A 19,094-nucleotide genomic window follows, 5' to 3' on the forward strand; every position below is an offset into this window, starting at 1 on the left:
CAGGTCCGAGTGACCTACATAGTGTCACGTTTGTGTGTGTGTGAGTAAAAGTGGAGCACGCATTTGTCTGAGTCTTGACTTTACTGTGTCAGGACCACGTGGACCTGCCCGAGCACTCCTTCAAGAGCGGGATGAAGCTGGAGATGGTTTCTCTGTGGGAGCAGCTCCACATCTGCCCTGTTTCCGTCACCACGGTGAGCCGCACTCCAAACGCTGTCTTATCTTTTATCAAAAATAAACAAGATTTATGAGGCAGACGGCTCCCGCAGGCGTCCCTCAGCTGCTGTTATTAATGTGGCATCACATTTTTAACGTGTTTGTGACTGAAGGAAACCTCGTTCATCAGGTTTGTGGATTCCAGTGACAGAGGTTTTATCTCGCTGATGCTGACGTGTTTTTTTTCCTCATTTACTTATTTTTTTGCACTTTTTTAAAACTGTGTTTGTAAAATTTTGATTGAACATTTTTACTTTTCATTAAAAAAAAAACCTACCTCGTCTCTGCTGTAATAGTGAAAAACTTGTAGAATGACGTGTTCATACAAACAGACTCTCTGTGACATCAAACTCCTGTTTTTGGAGTAAATCTGTAAATATTTTGTGCCAGAATTAACAAGTTTAAAGATTCAAATATTAATCTGAAATTTCCTCAGCTGAACCTTCAATTTTTCCTCCCGCCTCGCTGTTTTTAAAAGATTTGGATTTTTTTAAACACAAAATAGGAAATGTATGTATTTTTCGGGTGATAATTTTGCTATATCAAAATAAGGAAGTCTACATTTTCTGAAAAGTATTTAAAGTTTTTTTTCCCATTTTAAATGTTCAAAACATTGATTAAGCTGATGATTGTTTTTAAAGTGAAGTACGTGGAAATGCTGCGTTAAGATGTTAAAAGTTTCTCCACTCGTGTTTTTGTTTTCTCTCCAGGTCTACAATGAGATCTATTTCCAGGTGGCGCCGGACGATCTCTCCGCCGACGCTAAGCCGCGGTTCGTGGTGTGTCACGCCAACTCGCCCGGCATCCTGCCCGTCCAGTGGTGTCTGAAGAACGGTGTGAGTCTGGAGCGGCCGTGGGGCTACGAGGGCCAGGACTTCGACTGGGCCGACTACCTGAAGCAGAGCGGGACGGAGGCGGCCCCCGACGCCTGCTTCCCCGACGTAAGACCGAGCTCATCAGACGCCTTTTTAGACCCTGACAAACACGTTTTAACAGATTCTGAACAATTCCATATTTGTTCAGACTGAAGAGGATTTAGCTACGCGAGGAATAACGAGAGTCCCTAAATCAGCGTACTAGCGCAGTCATACTCAACTTAGGGCCAAATCTGGCCCCTGATAGGGCCCCTGGTGGCCCCCCAACCGTTTTCTAATTCACAATAAAAATAAAGTGATTCACACTGTGAACAGTTTTTGTACTTTTAGTCTCCATAAGGTGTCAGAGACATAAAACAGCATCAACATAGAGCTTGTTGATCAAAAACAGAGCCAGAGGAGGATCCCCCACACCCCCGACAGAGGACACAGCTGAGACACTGATGTCCTAAAATCAGAGAAATTTCCGTAAATCAGAGAAATGTTCCCAAATCCAAAAAAACGCACTAAAGTCATCCCAAAATCCAAGAAATTATCAAAAATCCAAGACACGTCCTAAAATCCTTGAAATGTCCTAAAATCCAAGAGACTTCCTAAAAGCCTTAAAATGTCCTAAAATCTAAGGAAAACATCCTAAAATCAAAGAAAAGTCCTAAAGTTGTAAAATCCTACAAATGTCCTGAAATCCTAGAAGTGTCCTAAATTCCTTAAAAAATGTCCTAAAACATCCTAAAATATTGGAAATGAAGATCTGGAAATGTCCCAAAATCCCACACATGGTCTAAATCTAATCTAATGTCCTACATTTCTAGAAATGTTCTAAAACCATTCAAAGTTGGATATGGTGCATTTTAACAAATATATCAGATTATAATCAATAAATCAGAATTTATCACACATTTATTTATCACATGATCTGACACAGACAGCCACCGAGATGTTATTTGACCCTTCTGGTGCACCGTAACACGTCATCTAAGGTGGAAATCAGTTTCTTATCTTGTCCAGGTTATCTGAGGTTAGATCTCTGTCCTAACGACGAATACAAAAATAAACTCTCCCTCTCTTCCTCTCTGTGTGTGTGTGTGTGTGTGTGTGTGTGTGTGTGTGTGTGTGTGTTCAGACTTGGCAGAGTCGAGGCTTTGCCAAGGACATGTGGCTGGAGGCGGTGAACCCTCACCGGCCAGCGGAGGTGTGTGTGGCTCAGATCACACAGGTCAGAGGACGCCTGCTGTGGCTCCGACTGGAAGGTACACGTGTGTGTGTGCGTGTGTGTGCGTGTTGGACTCCTGCTGTGTCTCAGAGTCAAAAAACATGTGTGTGTGTCTGTTTACTGTGTGTGTGTTTGTTTACTGCGTGACAGCTCCGTCTCTCCTACCTGTCTGCAGGTGTGGTGAAGCCGCTGTCAGAGTGCATCGTGGACGCAGAGTCCATGGACGTCTTTCCTGTGGGCTGGTGCGAGGCTAACGCTTACCCTCTGACCCCTCCGCTCAAACCTGTCTGTGGGTACACACACACACACACACACACACACACACACACACACACACACACACACACAGAGAGAGAGACACACACTGACTGGAGCTCACTGTTTGTGTGCAGGTCAGAAGCAGAAGAAGATCGCCGTGGTTCAGCCCGAGAAACAGTAAGAAAACACTTTCATCTGTCCACACTGAGGACAGTCACAGAGACACACTGAGGACAGTCACAGAGACACACTGAGGCTGAAGGATTCTGGAGACAAAATCTGGTTTTCTTTTTGAGTGTCCTCAAACAGAGGACAAACAGCAGGACCGCAGGTTTGGAAGACCCTGAAAGGGGACACTCGCAGCAGACCCAAAAATGATTCTAGATTTCAGGATTTCTAGAGATTTAGGACATTTCTAGGTATTTAGGACATTTGCAGAGTTGTAGGACGTTTCAGGAGTTTGGGGACATTGCACAGATTTTTGGACGTTTCTCGGATTTTAGGAAATTCTAAGATTTTAGGACTTTTCAGGATTTTAAGATGTTTGCAGGATTTCAGGAAGCTTCTTTGATTTTGGGACATTTCTAAGATTTTAAGATGTTTTTAGGATTTTAGGACATTTTCAGACTTTTAGAAAGGTTTAGACATTTCTAGGATTTTAGGACATTTGCAGAATTTAGGGACATTTCCCAGGATATTGAGATTTTGGGACATTTCTCAGATTGTGGGACATTTATAGGATTTTATGACATTTCTTGGATTTAGTACATTTTCAGGACTTCTCAATGAGTTAAATAGAAACAAAGTGAATTATTGTCCCCATGCGTCCATCAGTCGATCCGTCCAGCCTTCGTCTGTTTCAGCGCGGAGTGAGACATCTTTCCGCTCGCTGCCTTTGGTTTTCTACCTGTGAGCCAAAAAAACAAAAAGTCGAAGGTTTCTGTAGAAACTGCCGAAGCGTTTGTCCGTCTCGCCCTCCCTCTCTGTCGCTCCGCGGACATTCATGGAAGCGGTGGCTTTTTGGAGCAGAGATTGCTTTCCCGCGGCGCTGATTGATTTTGTTGACAAATGACACGTTACAGTGTTGGCTGGGAAACGCAGCCCGGGGAGCGCGAGGAGCGAGCGGCAGAAATATGAGGTCCTCTCTCATCGCACCACCAGCTCCATCTCTCACCTTCAGGGGAATCCTTTCATCAGCCGTCCCCCCGTCGTCCCCCGCTGCTCTCTGACAGAGTGTGTCTCTGCTGTGAAGACTGATCTCCTCACTGATCCATCATCTGATTGCTCTGTTGTTTCCTGCCTGATTGCATCACTTAGCTAATCTCATTGATTACTCTGACTGTATTGATTGCTTTCCTCCCGCAGGTCGGTCCCGCCGCAGCCGTTAGAGACGGCCCCCGTCAGCCTCTGCCAGCCCGTCGCCACGGATGCAGGTAATCAAACGGCCGCGTTACACCTGATTTATCTGCAGTGATTAATGCTAACGAGCTGCGCTGATGAGCGCTGAGGGGAAACTCCGCCTCCAGACCGTCGTCCAAACATCAGCAGGCCGAGACGCCTCACTCTGTCCCTTTCAAACCAGCTTTGCTTTAACCGCCTGTTAAAGTGATCGATGTCCCAGGCAGGGACACTGAACCCCGAACCCCGAACCCCGAACCCGCTCTGCTGAGGGGCCACTTTTACAAAGTGACAGGAGGCCAGGGGCCGATCGAAGCGGCCCCAAACATGTTTCAAGGATTTTTGGGATGTTTCTCGTGTTTTAGGATGTTTTTACATTTTAGGACATTTCTGGGATTTTAGGACATTTCTGGGATTTTAGGACATTTCTAGGATTTTAGGATGTTTCTCAGATTTTAAAACATTTCTAGATTTTCAGACATTTCCTTGGATTTTAGGATGCTTTTAGGATTTTAGGACAGTTGTAAGATCTACAATTGTAAAATGCTAAGATTAAGGTGTTTTAGGACATTTCTGGGATTTTAGAGCATTTTTAGGATTTGTGGACATTTCTGGGGTTTTAGGGCATTTGTCAGATTTTAAGCAATTTCTTGGATTTCAGCGTATTTGATGGATTTTAAGGATGTATCTCAGATTTTAGGATGGAAAATGGAAAAGATGGAAACTAGTTGTGCGTTTTCGGTAACACAGTCCAGAGAGCAGCATCGTGTTTAGATGTTGATGAAAATGAAAATATTGAAATTGTTCTCAGAGGAGAAGCAGAACGACGTCGTGTCTGTTATTCAGAAGAGAGCAGCTGAAGCTGATGCAGCTCTCTGCTTCAGTTTGCACTTTGTCCCACTGAGTCTCGTTTCCTGTCAGCGAAGGTTTCTTCACTCTCACATAAAACAATATCGGACAGAAATATACATGCACTATGTTTTTCCTGCATGCTTATTGAATCGTGCTGCAGAGGAAATCCTCACTTATCACTGAAACATGGAAAGCTGGAACATTTTCTGCTATCAGATTTGAGCCGCGCTGTGTCTGTGTTTGGCCGGTTATCAGCTGGAAGCAGAGAAATCCACCCACAGACACAAACGCAGAGCCACAAACTCAGCATCCTCTTTAAAAAAAACTGCATTTCACAGGGTTTTTAAGTGGCTCTCGTTAAAGAAAATTCTGGTTTTCAGACTTATTTTTATAGTTTCTATTATTCATGTTGAGACAGATTTACTACCGAACTCACAAATCACATTTAATCCAAACATTTACCGCGAAAGAGGTGTTACAAAAAATATTATCATGAGACTGATTTTGTGACTTTTATAAAAACATTTTCAGTCATGATGCTGACATCGTAAAGAGCGGACGGGATAGGAAACGAGGAGGAGAGGAGAGGAGAGGAGAGGAGAGGAGGAGAGGAGAGGAGAGGAGGAGAGAGGAGGAGAGGAGAGGAGAGGAGGGAGGAGAGGAGAGGAGAGGAGAGGAGAGGAGAGGAGAGGAGAGGAGAAGAGGAGAGGAGAGGAGAGGAGAGGAGAGGAGAGGAGGAGTACACCTTTAAAAACAAAAAAGAAATTAGTAGATGTGGGAGACTATTTTATAAAAGCAAAGGAAAAACATTTTAATTATTACTTTTAGTTTTTCTTTTGGCAAATTTTGAGGTAATAATTAATTATGTAATAATATTTGCACTTTTCACATATTTTTGGGGCCATCTCTTTTGTTGCTCATTACCTCCTTCCCATTTTTTGGAAAAGAACATTTGCAGAGGCCTCAAAATATTAAATAAATAATTTGGTTGTATTTTCCATCTTTGCTGAACAACAGTTTGGTGTGAAAAAAATTAAAAGCCCGTCGTAACTGAAGTTTTACAGTATTTAAAACACTAAGACACAGTATTTATACAGTGAGATTTTCACCTGTCATAAACGTCAGACCTTTACTGTGAACTTCTGCAGGTTTTTTGTGCACAATTTTAAAATGTAAAAGACAAATAAATCACAATATAAGTATGTAAAGCAAGCGGGTTCAAGAAAAATTAAAGCCAACATTTATAAGATAAAGTCCAGGTAAAAAAATCTTAATTGTCATTTAAAGGATGTTGAGCCAAAGCAGAGCGAGGTGCATTATGGGATTATTATTGGATGCGTTTCAGCGTTGTGTTGCCGGCTGATCTGTATGTAAACAACATGTATGTCGGAGCACAAAGCGAGCGGCGGGCTGAGTGTTGTCTCCAGGAGACCCCTGCCCTCTTTTTCCGAGTTCCCCGAGAAAAAACCCACCCACTCGTTCATGCATATTCATCCCCCCGTCTGATTACTATTCACCCGCGGCGCTGCGGCTCCAGGTGCCGGCGGCGGTCGGGGGCTGCAGGACGGGCGGAGTGCAGCTTCGTTATGTCGACCCTCATTTATCTCTGTGCCCAGTTCGACTGCATCCACCTCCGTCACCACTGACACGCATTAATGTGGGAAAGACAATAAATCTGACGGCTTCTAGACGAGGAAAACAGGAAAACTTCAGCTTTAAAAGAACAAAGCAGTTTTACTCCACAGTAACAACCATTTTTGTTATTTCACACAAGAGATTTCTGTTTTAGTCGGGTTTTTTTTCCTGTGCTGTTTTTACAGGTTTGTAGTGGGCGGGGTTTAGTTGGAAAAAAGGTGCAGCCAAAAATTAGGATTTAGGAACATTTAAATCAGAATCTGAGAAACCTGAGAAAACTGTCTTGATTTCCTTCAAAGACATGGGAAGACGGCAATGAGCAAAGAGAAAAGAACAAAAAAAATACCTGAAATTAATTTTTAAAAATTTAATAAAAGGCAAACAAGATTTGGAGAAGGTGCTTTGAATTTCTAATAATTCTGTAACATAATTGAAATATAATTTTGATCATTATAAAAATTTCTCTCTAGTTTTTCTTTTTCCCTAAACATTTTTACCCAGCTATTTTTAAATAATTTTCTAAATCTATTATTGAAAATAATTATGTTTTTTTGTGGGTTTTTTATTGTCATTTAAAGGGTTAAAATTCAGAAAATGAATGAATATTTGATATTTATGATTATGACTAATATTGGTTAAAACAATTAAGTTAATGAAAGTAGAAAGTCATATTAATGTGTAATATTTTTTAGAGATTGATTTTGAAAAGTGCATTTTGTGTGCAGCGTCGTATGAGTGCGAGTATTTCACACTGCACAAAAAATAACGTATAAAAATCAATGTTGCTGCTAATCAATGACAAATCCCAGGCTGTGACCATCAAAAAAAAAACAATCTACTTTGCATGTAGTATACTGAAAATTCTTTCTTTCTTTTTTTTTTTTTTTAACTAAAAACACAGTGGCATCATGATAAAAACCTGGCATTAAAAGGGTTAAACTTCTGAAAATTAATGAATATTTGATATTTATAATCAGGACTGATGTTGGTTAAGAAACATTCACTTGATGAAAAAAATCATACCGACGTAAAATATTTTTTAAAGGCTGATTTTAAAAAGTGCCTTTTGTGTGCCGAGCGATATGAGTGTGTGTGATATCAAAGCGGGCCCTAAGGGGTTAAATTTAATTTGCGTTTACAAACTTAAAAGTTCTGAATTTTCTCTGCTGGTTAACTCTCCTGTTTCTGGTCTTTTCTCTCTCTCAGGCTCGGCTAACGGCAGATACTGCTGCTCCAAGATTTTCGTCAACCACCGCTGTTTCTCAGGGCCGTACCTCAACAAGGGACGCATCGCCGAGCTGCCGCAGGCCGTCGGGCCCGGGAAGTGCACGCTGGTCCTCAAAGAGGTGAGCTGATGTGAGGAGCAGCGGGGGGAGGCGCAGAGGAGCAGGTTTAATCAGAGAGTTACACACTTTTAACGGGAGGGGAGGGTCGGAGGAGACGGTGAGGGGGGACAGGAGGTGAGAGATGGCGGGTGAGACAGCGATGTCTTGTTAACCACCTGCGGTTTCCCAGCAGTGCCTTCGTTTTAATGTGAGGAGCTGTCAGTCAAGTGTGTTTATACACACACACACACACACACACACACACACACACACACACACGCACACACTCTGCTGCTCAGCAAAACAGCCTCTTAATTTCTCCAGAGACGGCTTGCGTGTGCACACACACGCTCTGTGTGCACAAATGTTTTGTAAAGACGAGTGTGATCTGTCCTCCTTCATGTTTGTGCGCTGACTCTGATTCTTCCTGAGAATTTGTTCAGTTGAAGTTTTTTTTCATCTGTTTTTCGCCTCCAGCTGCTGAGCATGCTGATCAACGCCGCCTACAAGCCCGGACGAGTCCTGAAGGAGCTGCAGGAGCTGGAGGATCCCAGCTGGGACTGCCAGGAGGAGACCCTCAAAGCCAAGTGAGAAAAAGATAAGAGTCGTGCAGGAGAGCGTTCATCAGAAGGGTTAGGCCGGTGTGAAAACGATCAAACCGGTTTGACATTAAGTCAAACACTGGACCGGTTTACCGAATTTTACCAGGTGACTCACATGACTCAGCAGCCGCTCCTCAGTGGAACATAATGACACTGTCCCAGACGAAAGCGAGTGTCCAACTATCCCACAGCATCGTGTAAAGTGGAGCTCTGTGTCCACACTGAGTCCATTAAATATGCACCTCATTTAAACAAACCATGTAGCTATCAGCTGTGCGCTGGAGATCAGACCGTAGACGTGAACACTTAAAAGATGGATGAGTAGACTACTTGTTATCTTTCTGCGTTCATAAAAAACACGCATCATATTTTGATATTTCCTGGAAATTACATACAAGATAGCAAACAGCAGTAACGTTAGCCTAGCTTGTCTTCAGCCATGGTTATTTACTGGAGCAGAAACTTTCAGTCTCCTGGTGATCTCCCTTCAGCTAGCTGACACTGTGTTTAGGTTTTGGACATAAAAAAAATTAGTTTCGTACAATAATTCCGTATTTTAATGTCATAAATCAGCCATTGTCATCCACTGCGGCGCTTTCAAAGCGAGCGACATATATAAAAAGAAACACAGCATCCGACAAAAGTTGAGCTCACACGCCTGCAGCCAGAAAGGACAGCTCTTTGTCTGCTTCAAATCCAAAATGTTTTCATATTGGTGCAGTTTAAATCTCTTTAAGAGATTAACCCGTTTTTTTTAGCACTAACACAACATACAACCGAAGAATTGATGTAAAGTCGTCCCAAGAAAACCACTTTTCTCCTGCGATTATGCAGTTTGACTTGGATTTAGCGCTGTGGAAGGCTACTTTTAAAACTGCCAGAATGTGACATGATAACAAAAATGTCGGTTCAGACGGTTTGCATAAATCAAACGGCTTTACCCTCGTACACATTAAAACTGACGAGACCGCCAAAACCAGAAACTGACCCAACTCTGTTCACCAGATCTGATTCTCCTGTTTGATTTTCTGTTCCTGGTCACTTTCAGAGGCAATGAAGTCATACAGTTAAATGACTTTTTGGCTTTAAGGCAAAATGTAGTATCAGTCATAATAAATCATGATCACATTTCCTTCAAAAACCAGCAGCAGGCCTCACAGAGGAGCCGGCTGTTTTTCCTCTCTCTGTCCCTGCGAGTCCGTTTCCGCTCTTCATTGCTTTTCTGATGTTGTTTTCAGAGGTTTGTGTGTGAGCTCTGCCGGCCGCACGGAGCCAAATTATTCCACAGCTCCGGGCCGTTCGCTCTGTGTTTTCGAACTAAAACTGGCCCATTTTTTCTGGCTGAAACGAGTGAGACTCGGCCGGTCGCAGGTCCCTGTGAGTCACCTGCGTGTCGGGCTGCAGAGCACAGTGATCGCATTCATGCACGCATGTTTGGACAGCTCGACAAAGAAGTTACTTTGAATTTTCTGGGGCGTTTGCTGCCCAGAGAGATGAGCTGATCACACGGCCAGTTAATTTTCACAGGAGAAAAGTGTTTTTCGGGGACACTTTTACATCGATTCTTGGGTTGTGTGTCGTGATAGTGCGAAAAAAATCAATTAATTAATTTTAATTTCTATTTTTATTTCCTTAATTCATGTGTTATTAATCATTTTTATTTATTAGTGAAGCGTAAAACCTCAAACAAATGAACAAAATGACAGAAAACAAGTCTTAATTTGTCTTTAGTCTCTCTATGTAATCTCATCCTTAATCTGTGTCTGAATATTTACGAGTCTCTCAGGCGACGTCAGACTGCAGGTCAGATTTGTCCTTGAGCTGCCGACAGACCAGCTCGCCTCTCCTGACCTTAGCCATTAGACGGGCGACTGCAGAGTCGATCCCCTCCTGGTTAATCCTCATCGACCAGACAATCTGAATTCACTCAAACAGCCACTTTCACACCGTAACTGCTCCACCAATCATCATTCATCGTCGACTGCTGTGATGGATCACAGTTTCATCCTGCTTTGTTCTCATAAATAAAAGTGTCACCATCGGCTGACAGTGTCACCCAGTAGCGGCGGCGCGTGCCACAGGCGATACAGACGGCCACATAGGGCGCCATCCCGAGGGGGGCGCCTGAATTGTGCCCAAAAAACGCACATATATGACTTTATCCAGCTGACAGACATTAGACTGAGGTGAACCATAACGTTCCCAGGATGTGTTCAGTGTAATCGTGTAAAATGACATTTTTGGGGAGAAACTTTAAGAAATTCGGCTGTATAGGGGAGAAATATGTTGTTTTCACAGCAATTTAAACTAGATATTAGAGAGGAAATTAGGATATATTACACATAGTAAAAAGGCTTTCCACTATCAAAAATGAATAAATAAATAATATGCTGGGGGATCTGCCAATATTAAAAACTTATCCTTCTATTTAGTGTCTTACTGTCAAAATTTTATGGTTTTTACTTATTCTATTCTTGAAAGATCCATTTTTGATTTAAATTGTTTGAAAGGTGCTACTGAAATACAATTTAAGTGATTGATTGAACACAACTCATCAAAATGATGTTTTATAACCTAAAAGGTTTATCTGGATCAATAAATTATTATTTTTATCCTGCGTTTAATTTGGCGATGGTGATAGGCCCCCTGGATTATTTTTTAGAGTGCATCAAATTAGCACTTATCTTTTTATTTTTATGGTTCTCTGGCTTGTTTATTGAAATATTTGTGGGTATTTTGGGGCCAGAAAGCGCGGCAGGTGTCACCGCCCGGCTGCCTGCTCTCTCCTGCAGGTACAAAGGGAAAACCTATCGCTCCACCATCCGGATCGTCCGCCTCGCAGACCAGATCCCAGACTTCTGCCGCAAAGTGTGCGTGAAGCTGCAGTGCTGCCCGAACCTCTTCAGCCCCGTCCTCGTCACCGACAAGTGCCCGGAGAACTGCTCCGTCCAGACCAAAACCAAATACAGTGAGTGTCTGTCATTACATCACTTCCTGCTCCGCAGCCACCAAGAAGAGCCCAAAATCGCCGCTCAGAGCCCAACGGCCTCTGACGGTGTGTTTTCGGGTGTATTGTTCTAACATCTGCTGGTCGGCCTGCAGCATATTACTACGGGAAGAAGAGGAAGCTGTCCAAACCGCTGGGAGGCGAGGAGGCGACGGAGGGAGAGCTGGCCAAGCCCACGCGCCGCAGGAAGAAGAGGAAAGCTATCTTTGTGCAGAAGAAGAGACGCTCGTCCGCTGTGGACTACACTCCTGCTGGCTCACCGCAGGTTAGATAACGCCTCTTCTTCTTCACTTTACTCCGTTATTTCTTCTTCTGTTGAAGTCTGTTAACGCGGCGTCCTGTCAGCTGCTCCTCACGCAGCAGGCGGATACTGAACAATCATCATCTGCTGCGCAAATATAAACATCCCGACATGTGACAGGAAGCAGGCGAGCCGCACAGGCAGCACACAAAACTCATCCAAACCCCATGATGCTTTGCGTGAATTATGGGCGGAGCTTCCACCGCTGAGCCGGAAATCAGCGTTTTCCAACAGAGCAGTGACGGTGACGTGTTTTGTAGACCGACCAGGAAGTTAGCATCGCGCTGGTTCCCTCGACAAAAACCTTCTGGGATTTTCAATTCTCGACAGAAATAATCTCTGTGGTGGACACGAGTTTATGCTGTTTACAGGTTTAGTTCAGCGTGATGATCTGCACAGATGAACGCCGCGTCTGTGTGTTTCAAAGTTAAAAATGAAATCTCCAGAAGCAGAAAGCTGTTAGGCTATAAACCAACGACATCGAGCTCACACGACTTAAACGTCACCACGACAAACACGGCAAAAACACGTTAAAATGAAACCGAAACATATTAGAAACAGATAAATCTGGAGCGTGACTGTTGCTGTAAAGCTGTGAAGGCGGTTTTTATGAAAATGTGCTCAAGTTTTACGTGTGATCTCGTACAAAAAGAAACCGAATGGGAATATTTTTATTTTTAATTAATTGTTGGGTCTAAAAAATGTCGCTTGTTTTGTAGAGTTGCAATGATCATTTGATCAACAGAAAATTAACTGGCCACTATTTTGATAACCAATGAATCATTTGGGTAATTATTCATGCAAAATTTTAAAAAGTAGCTTGTTTTTTTTCAGTGTGGAGTTTCTCTTTTTTATTTTTTTATGTGATAATAAGTAGAGATGCACGATAATTATCAGGATTGGTAATTATCGGCCCCGATAATTCCAGTAATAAATTTCAGCTGATAAATAGAACCGATGATAATATGCATAAATGGCTTTGATTTGGCCCGTGTTGCCATGGTTTCGCTCCACCAGTACTTCACACTTGGCACTATGCTGCGTGTCAAACTGCTGCTGTTAGATCAGTGGGGGACGCTGTTATTAACGAAATCTGGGTTTGTAACCAGCTGCTGCAACAAAACCCAAAGTGTGTAAACTCTGAGTTGTTGCTCTGAGTGGAAACCTGAATCTGTTGAGGACAATGTGAGTCACTGACGTCACGTACTGAACGTCAGACTGATCTCACTCATGCTGCAGCTCAAATATCTGCTGTGTGACACAGAGGACACATCAGAGCAGCTGGACGAGTCGTCAACTTTAACCATCATTTCAAATAATATTAAACTTTTTTTTTTTTTTTTTAAAGGGCAAACTATTGTTTTGATTGTACATTTTTTTATTTTTTACCGAATGGCTAAAATTTTGTGTTTTTCCAACCATTCCCATTTTACTGATTCTAAAACATCTCATCAGCTTCATACTGTAATATGTAATTAATGCTGCAATAATCGTTTTAAATGCAGAGAATTCTCTCAATATGTGAAACTGGTTCTTAAAGCCACAAAAAAGCAATAATATGAGGATTTAATTGATGAAGAGAATCATCTGGTTAACCAGAGTTCATACACATTTTTACTGATTCATTTCCAGGATTTTTCCAGGTCTTTAAGGCAAATACATACATTCTCTGACATTACTTCATATCAGTTCTTTTTCTATTACAATATAACAGCTTTCTAAAAAATACATATTATTTAAAAACAAATAAATTCTTGACAGGATTAGAGCTGAAGAGGGGAGGGTGTGCTGCAAAACGGGGGAGGTATGTCAGATAATTTTTTCGTTTGAAAATAATAATGTTTTTATTTGGCTTTAGGGCAGAGAAGTACAACATAAATGAAATTTATTTTGTGTTGTATTTTATGTTACTATTTATTTATTTATTTGTAACATAAATTTTTAAAGAAAAGATTTTGGTGACTTTTCTTTTAAAATATAAAATATAGTTTTTTTTCCCATTTTTTTTGTCTAAAAAAACTTCCAGAGTGAACAGCTGAGGTAGCCTAAACGCTGCAAAGAGTTTAAAGAACAATACTTTGAAGTGATTTCTAGATGAACAGCGAACGCTTTGAAATTTGACGCCACTGAAACACAACACCTGCCTCAGGCCTGTCTGATCTGAGCGTCTCGTCCTCCCTCAGGACAGCGACGAGGACGAGGACGCGGCGCTGCAGTCGAGCAGCGAAGGCACCAGCTCGGAGCCCCGTGAGGACCACACCGACGCCTCCTCGGTGGAGGTGACCAGCAGCCGCCCTCGCAGGGCCGCCACGTTGCGCAGGGCCCTCAGCGCCGGCAGCGCTGCGGGCAGCCAGGAGGCCCCCGAGGGCCGCAGGAGGTCGACGCGCTCGCTGTCGGCTTACGGACAGAACAACAAGTACCAGCCGCCTAAAGGACAAGACGTGCAGGTGAAGAGACGCAGACTGACGGAGGTTTAACCCCGTCAGTAACAAAAAAATAACAACCTTTGAAATGTGACGACTGGAAGGTTTTTGGTTTATTTTACGGACGGAAGATAACGGAGATAAACGTCAAACTGCAGCTCTACTCAAAATGTCCTCAAACAGATATCCGTGTTGTACATTAAATATATCACACTATATTACCCAAATATTTTCCCAAAGAACACATCTGAACTGTTTTCAAAAAAGAAATATTTTAGCTTTATTTCACTTCATTTCTGTTAATTTGTACCAGAAATGTATTTAAGATTTATTTAAGATTTAGATTCTCTGAAACATTATTTGGGACACACTGGGGCATTTTTACTCAGCATGTTTTTTTTTTTTAGATCATTTTTGGGGCTTTTAGCCTTTATTATGATAGGACAGTTTTTGTGTGAAAGGCGGGGGGTGGGGGTGCATTTAATCTATTATTACTTATAGATTAAATGCACAATCCATTGAATTAATCTCTTCCTCCTTTTAATCCTATTTTGGAGAATAAACAAAAAAATTCACAGCAACTTAACAAATCAAGCTTTAAGCTAAATTAGATCAGTGACTAACAGAAATGTGTTTGTGACTCCTGAATTTACAAAGTGTGCTTTGTGTGTGCGTGTGTGTGTGTGTGTGTGTGTGTGTGTGTGTGTGCTTTGTGTGCGTGTGTGTGTGTGTGTGTGTGCTTTGTGTGTGTGTGTGTGTGTGTGTGTGTGTGTGTGTGCTTTGTGTGTGTGTGTGTGTGTGTGTGTGTGTGTGTGTGTGTGTGTGTGTGTGTGTGTGTGTGTGTGTGTGTGTGTGTGTCAGGTGGAGGAGGAGGGTCAGCTGGTTTTGGACAGAAATCCTCTGGAGTGGAGCGTAAACGAAGTGGTTCAGTTTATCAACTCGACTGACTGTGCGTCTCTAGCCAACATCTTCCAGGAGCAGGTACACACACACACACACACACACACACACACACACACACACACACACACACACACACACACACACACACACACACACACACACACACACACACACACACACACACACACACACACACACACACACACACACCTCTCACCATCACCACCACCTGCCTGTCCCAACAAAAGGACCAAACACTTGAGTCGTCCTCAACACAAAGACATAAAGGAGCGCAGACGTGTCTCTAAACTCGACTTTTGCCTCCCAACTGTTTTCCACTTTCAACATTTTAAAGTCAATATTTGCATTATTTTACAGCATCAGATATCTGTTGGTTGCTCTCTATGTTACTTCATACAAAAAGTGTAGATTTTGTTTATATAATTTAGTCTGTCGTGATTGTATAACGCGTGATTTATGTGTGATTTAAAGAGCCTGACAACAAAAAAGAAAAAACAAAGTTTTGATTCTAATGAATCAAGATTAAAAATTAAAGCAATCACGCAAAGACATCTGTGAAAATAATTGTATTTTAAAAACATTTTTCTTTTGCTTTGAAACATTTTAGTGATTTCTCTTTTCTTTTAAAAGTCTTGGTGATTTTTTGGGGGATGATTTTTAAAGGCTTTTGCTTCTTTTTTTTTTTTTAATTCTTATTTCTTTCTATTTTTTCTATATTGATCTACTATTTTAAATGACTCTTGGCATTTGTTTTTCTTTAACATTTTTTAAGGTAATTTAAAGAAAAAAAAGCCTTCCAAATCTGCAGGCCTGCCAAGAATAAAAATCGTCAAGTTTACACCACTTATCACAGCCAGAAACTGTAAATAACAAAATTATTGTTGGATTTTTAAATTTGTGACGGTCCTTGTATCATCTGGGACAAATGCTTCATGTATTCATGTATGTAAGGACAAATATTTGCAGCTTTGTGGAGTGATGACTGTCCCTTATAAAATCAATAAAATACGCAAACAAATAAATAACAATAATAATAATTATATAAATAATAGTACAAAATACTACTTTAACAATAGTAATAAAGATCCAACAAAAATAAATAAATAAAATTAAAAAATAAAATAAAGAAAAAACAATCAAGTTCTTAACTAACTTACTCAAAAATCGACATTAAACAACCTAAATTTATGCCGTATGCATGAACACGGCAAAAATGATCAAAAAATGAAAAATGAAAAGCGCATAAAATGTGCCAAACAGCCACTGAGGGTTAAATATTTGGGTTTGTTCTGTTGTCGCGCAGGACATCGACGGTCAGGCGCTGCTGCTGCTCACTCTGCCCACCGTGCAGGAGTGCATGGACCTGAAGCTCGGCCCCGCCATCAAACTGTGTCACCAGATCGAGCGCGTCAAGGTCGCCTTTTACAGACAGTACGCCAACTGTGAACCACCGACAGGAAGTCGCCCGTGCGGAGAAACAGCTGCGGCCCTGCGCGGCGGGGAAATGTTGGATCAGGTGCCTCCTGATGGAAGTTTTGGAAAAGTTTGAACTTGAGAAGAAGAAGAAGGGATATTTTAGGGAGCGGCAGGACGCGAAAAGCACAAACAGGAAAAAGTTTCCCTACGAGAAGCTGAAGGATTTATTTCGGAAAATGTGATGCAGTTTCCACAAAAACGTCCTCGCTGTCGACAGAAACGCGGCAGCGGATGGATGTGTTTTACTGATCTGTGAACAAGGACGCCGCTCTGAAGACTTTTGTGTTCATTTCTTACTTTTTATTTCCAGTTTTTTTGTGATAGAGGAGCGTTAGAGCATTTAAGTTAAAATCAGTTATCGACCTTCAGCAGTTTTCCCCTTTTTGTGTGACATGATTGGTTCTGAAAAAAATATATCTGAGAAATATTTAACACCAAGAAGTAATATATTTGGAATATTTATTGTTGCCCTAATTTATTAGGAGAAATCTATTTGGATTCAGAGAAAATAACTGATGATAATGTCAACAGTGACTCCTTTTCTGCTCACACAATCCAGTAAAGACGTGACAGTGACTTTACAGACAGAGGACGGTTTAGATTTACACGTCGTGTTTATAGAGGACAAAAAGGAGGTTTTTTTTTTTTAAATATCACCCTTTAAAATACTTTGTGTTGTCGCTCTTTTCTCATCGTTACAATCACATGAAATTATCTTGAAAGCTATTTTGTGTCCATCTATGCAAATGTGTTGCAAATATTTTTGATAAGCAAAAAAATAAATAAATTTCTATTGATTTTTTGTATCTGTTTGGTGAACTTTCTGTCACGATAACACGACTTGTGACCGTTTGATGCACTTCACAGTCACGGATTCAGCTGGAGGATCAGCGGAGCAAATGTGCCTCAGAAATCACTCCAAATTCAATTTTGGATAACATTTACAAATACTTCAAATACTTTGATCTGTTACTTACGGAAAAGTAGAAAAACCCAGTAATAATGCTCCATTACAAGTATTATCCCCACATTAAAAAAGAAAAAAAATGCTCATTTCAAAATATATTACTGATTGCACAATATGCAAAAAAAGTACAAATAAAAAATAAGAAATATAGAAATAAAATACAATAATAATAAAATAAATACAAAAATATAAAAACAAAATACTACTACTACTAATAATAATAATAATAATAATTATTATTATTATTATTATTATGCAATAATTTTGCATTCTTCTTACGTAAACAAATAAAACTCTAATAATATTGGGAGGTCGATTAGTATAAATCCCGATGGTTTATGAATTAATTTTTCTAAACGTATCCTGAGGTACCAAAATAAACAGGCAGTCTTGACAGACACTAATGTATTCCACAAAAACCAGCCGGAGCAATTACAGATGAAACGAGACGCGCTTTTCAAAACAAAACAAAGCAAAATGCCACCAGGAGCAACGACAGAAACTCAGGTGTGAAAACGCCTTTTGGTAAAAAGAGGATCGACGCCGGCTCTCAGAAAGCCGCTCTCTTCTCTTCTCTTCTCTTCTCGCCACAACAAACACTCAAAATAATATTCTGATATAAAGTTACAATCCTTCACTCAAAAGCTGCTCACAAGTACGTCCACATTTGGTCCCTTTTTTTTTGGCTGTATTTATTCAGGGCCGGCTGAGCAGACACACAGAATAATGAAGAATCAAACTGAAACTGAACGATAAAAGGAAATCATTATTCCACTGTGCTGTCACTGAAAACAGTCAGAATCTGTTATTTGACCAAATAATCTCCACACAAAGTCGACTTACTGCTTTTCCGTCTATATATGTTGTTTCTTTTTTTTAAAAAAAATATTCCTTTTGACTTAACCCTTTAGTGCCCGCTTTAATATCACACACACTCGTATCGCTCTGCACACAAAATGCGCTTTTCAAAATCAAGCTTTGAAAAATATTTTACATAATATGATTTTCTACTTTTAGTGAGTTAATTTTTTTAACCAGCATCAGTCCTAACCATATAATTTTCAGAATATTAACCCTTTAAATGCCAGGTTTCTGTTATGATGCCACCATGTTTTTAGATGAAAAAAACAAAACAAAACCTGCTCCTCTGCGCCTCCCCCCGCTGCTCCTCACATCAGCTCACCTCTTTTAGGACCAGCGTGCGCTTCACGACCCGACGGCCTGCGGCAGCTCCGCGGTGCGTCCCTTGTTGAGTTACGGCCCTGAGAAACAGCGGTGGTTGACGAAAATCTGCCGTTAGCCGAGCCTGAGAGAGAGAAGGCCAGAAACAGGAGAGTTAACCAGCAGAGAAAATTCAGGACTTTCAAGTATGAAAACATAAATTAAATTTCATACCTTGATGCTATTGTGTGTGTCGTTGTGGAAAATTGTTCACAAAAACCAACATAAACAACCAGTCCCAACACCAGTTTTCATTTATGGCAACGACATTCATAAGAGCTGATTTAAACATCATGTTATATTTTTAGGAGCAATCTCGGCTAACAGTGATGACAGAGAATGACATTACGGCGGTGAATTCGACCGGTGTGACAGTTTATCAAACAAAGTCAAATGGAAAA

General features: G+C 41.1%; 1 protein-coding gene across 1 annotated transcript in view; it reads left to right on the plus strand.

Annotated features, from left to right (window-relative positions):
- sfmbt2 (Scm like with four mbt domains 2) overlaps positions 1–16,578 on the plus strand; it is a 39,490-nt gene extending 22,912 nt beyond the window's left edge. The window contains 13 exon segments of the mRNA XM_042511739.1: positions 93–194; positions 927–1,157; positions 2,215–2,341; positions 2,480–2,593; positions 2,697–2,739; positions 3,928–3,995; positions 7,654–7,793; positions 8,250–8,359; positions 11,167–11,342; positions 11,477–11,646; positions 13,866–14,129; positions 14,967–15,086; positions 16,333–16,578. Of these exon segments, the coding sequence (XP_042367673.1) occupies positions 93–194; positions 927–1,157; positions 2,215–2,341; positions 2,480–2,593; positions 2,697–2,739; positions 3,928–3,995; positions 7,654–7,793; positions 8,250–8,359; positions 11,167–11,342; positions 11,477–11,646; positions 13,866–14,129; positions 14,967–15,086; positions 16,333–16,578 (1,911 nt within the window).
- Positions 16,579–19,094: the final 2,516 nt, after the last annotated feature.

Source organism: Plectropomus leopardus, chromosome 22, assembly GCF_008729295.1.
Source record: "Plectropomus leopardus isolate mb chromosome 22, YSFRI_Pleo_2.0, whole genome shotgun sequence".
Lineage (NCBI taxonomy): Eukaryota > Metazoa > Chordata > Actinopteri > Perciformes > Serranidae > Plectropomus > Plectropomus leopardus.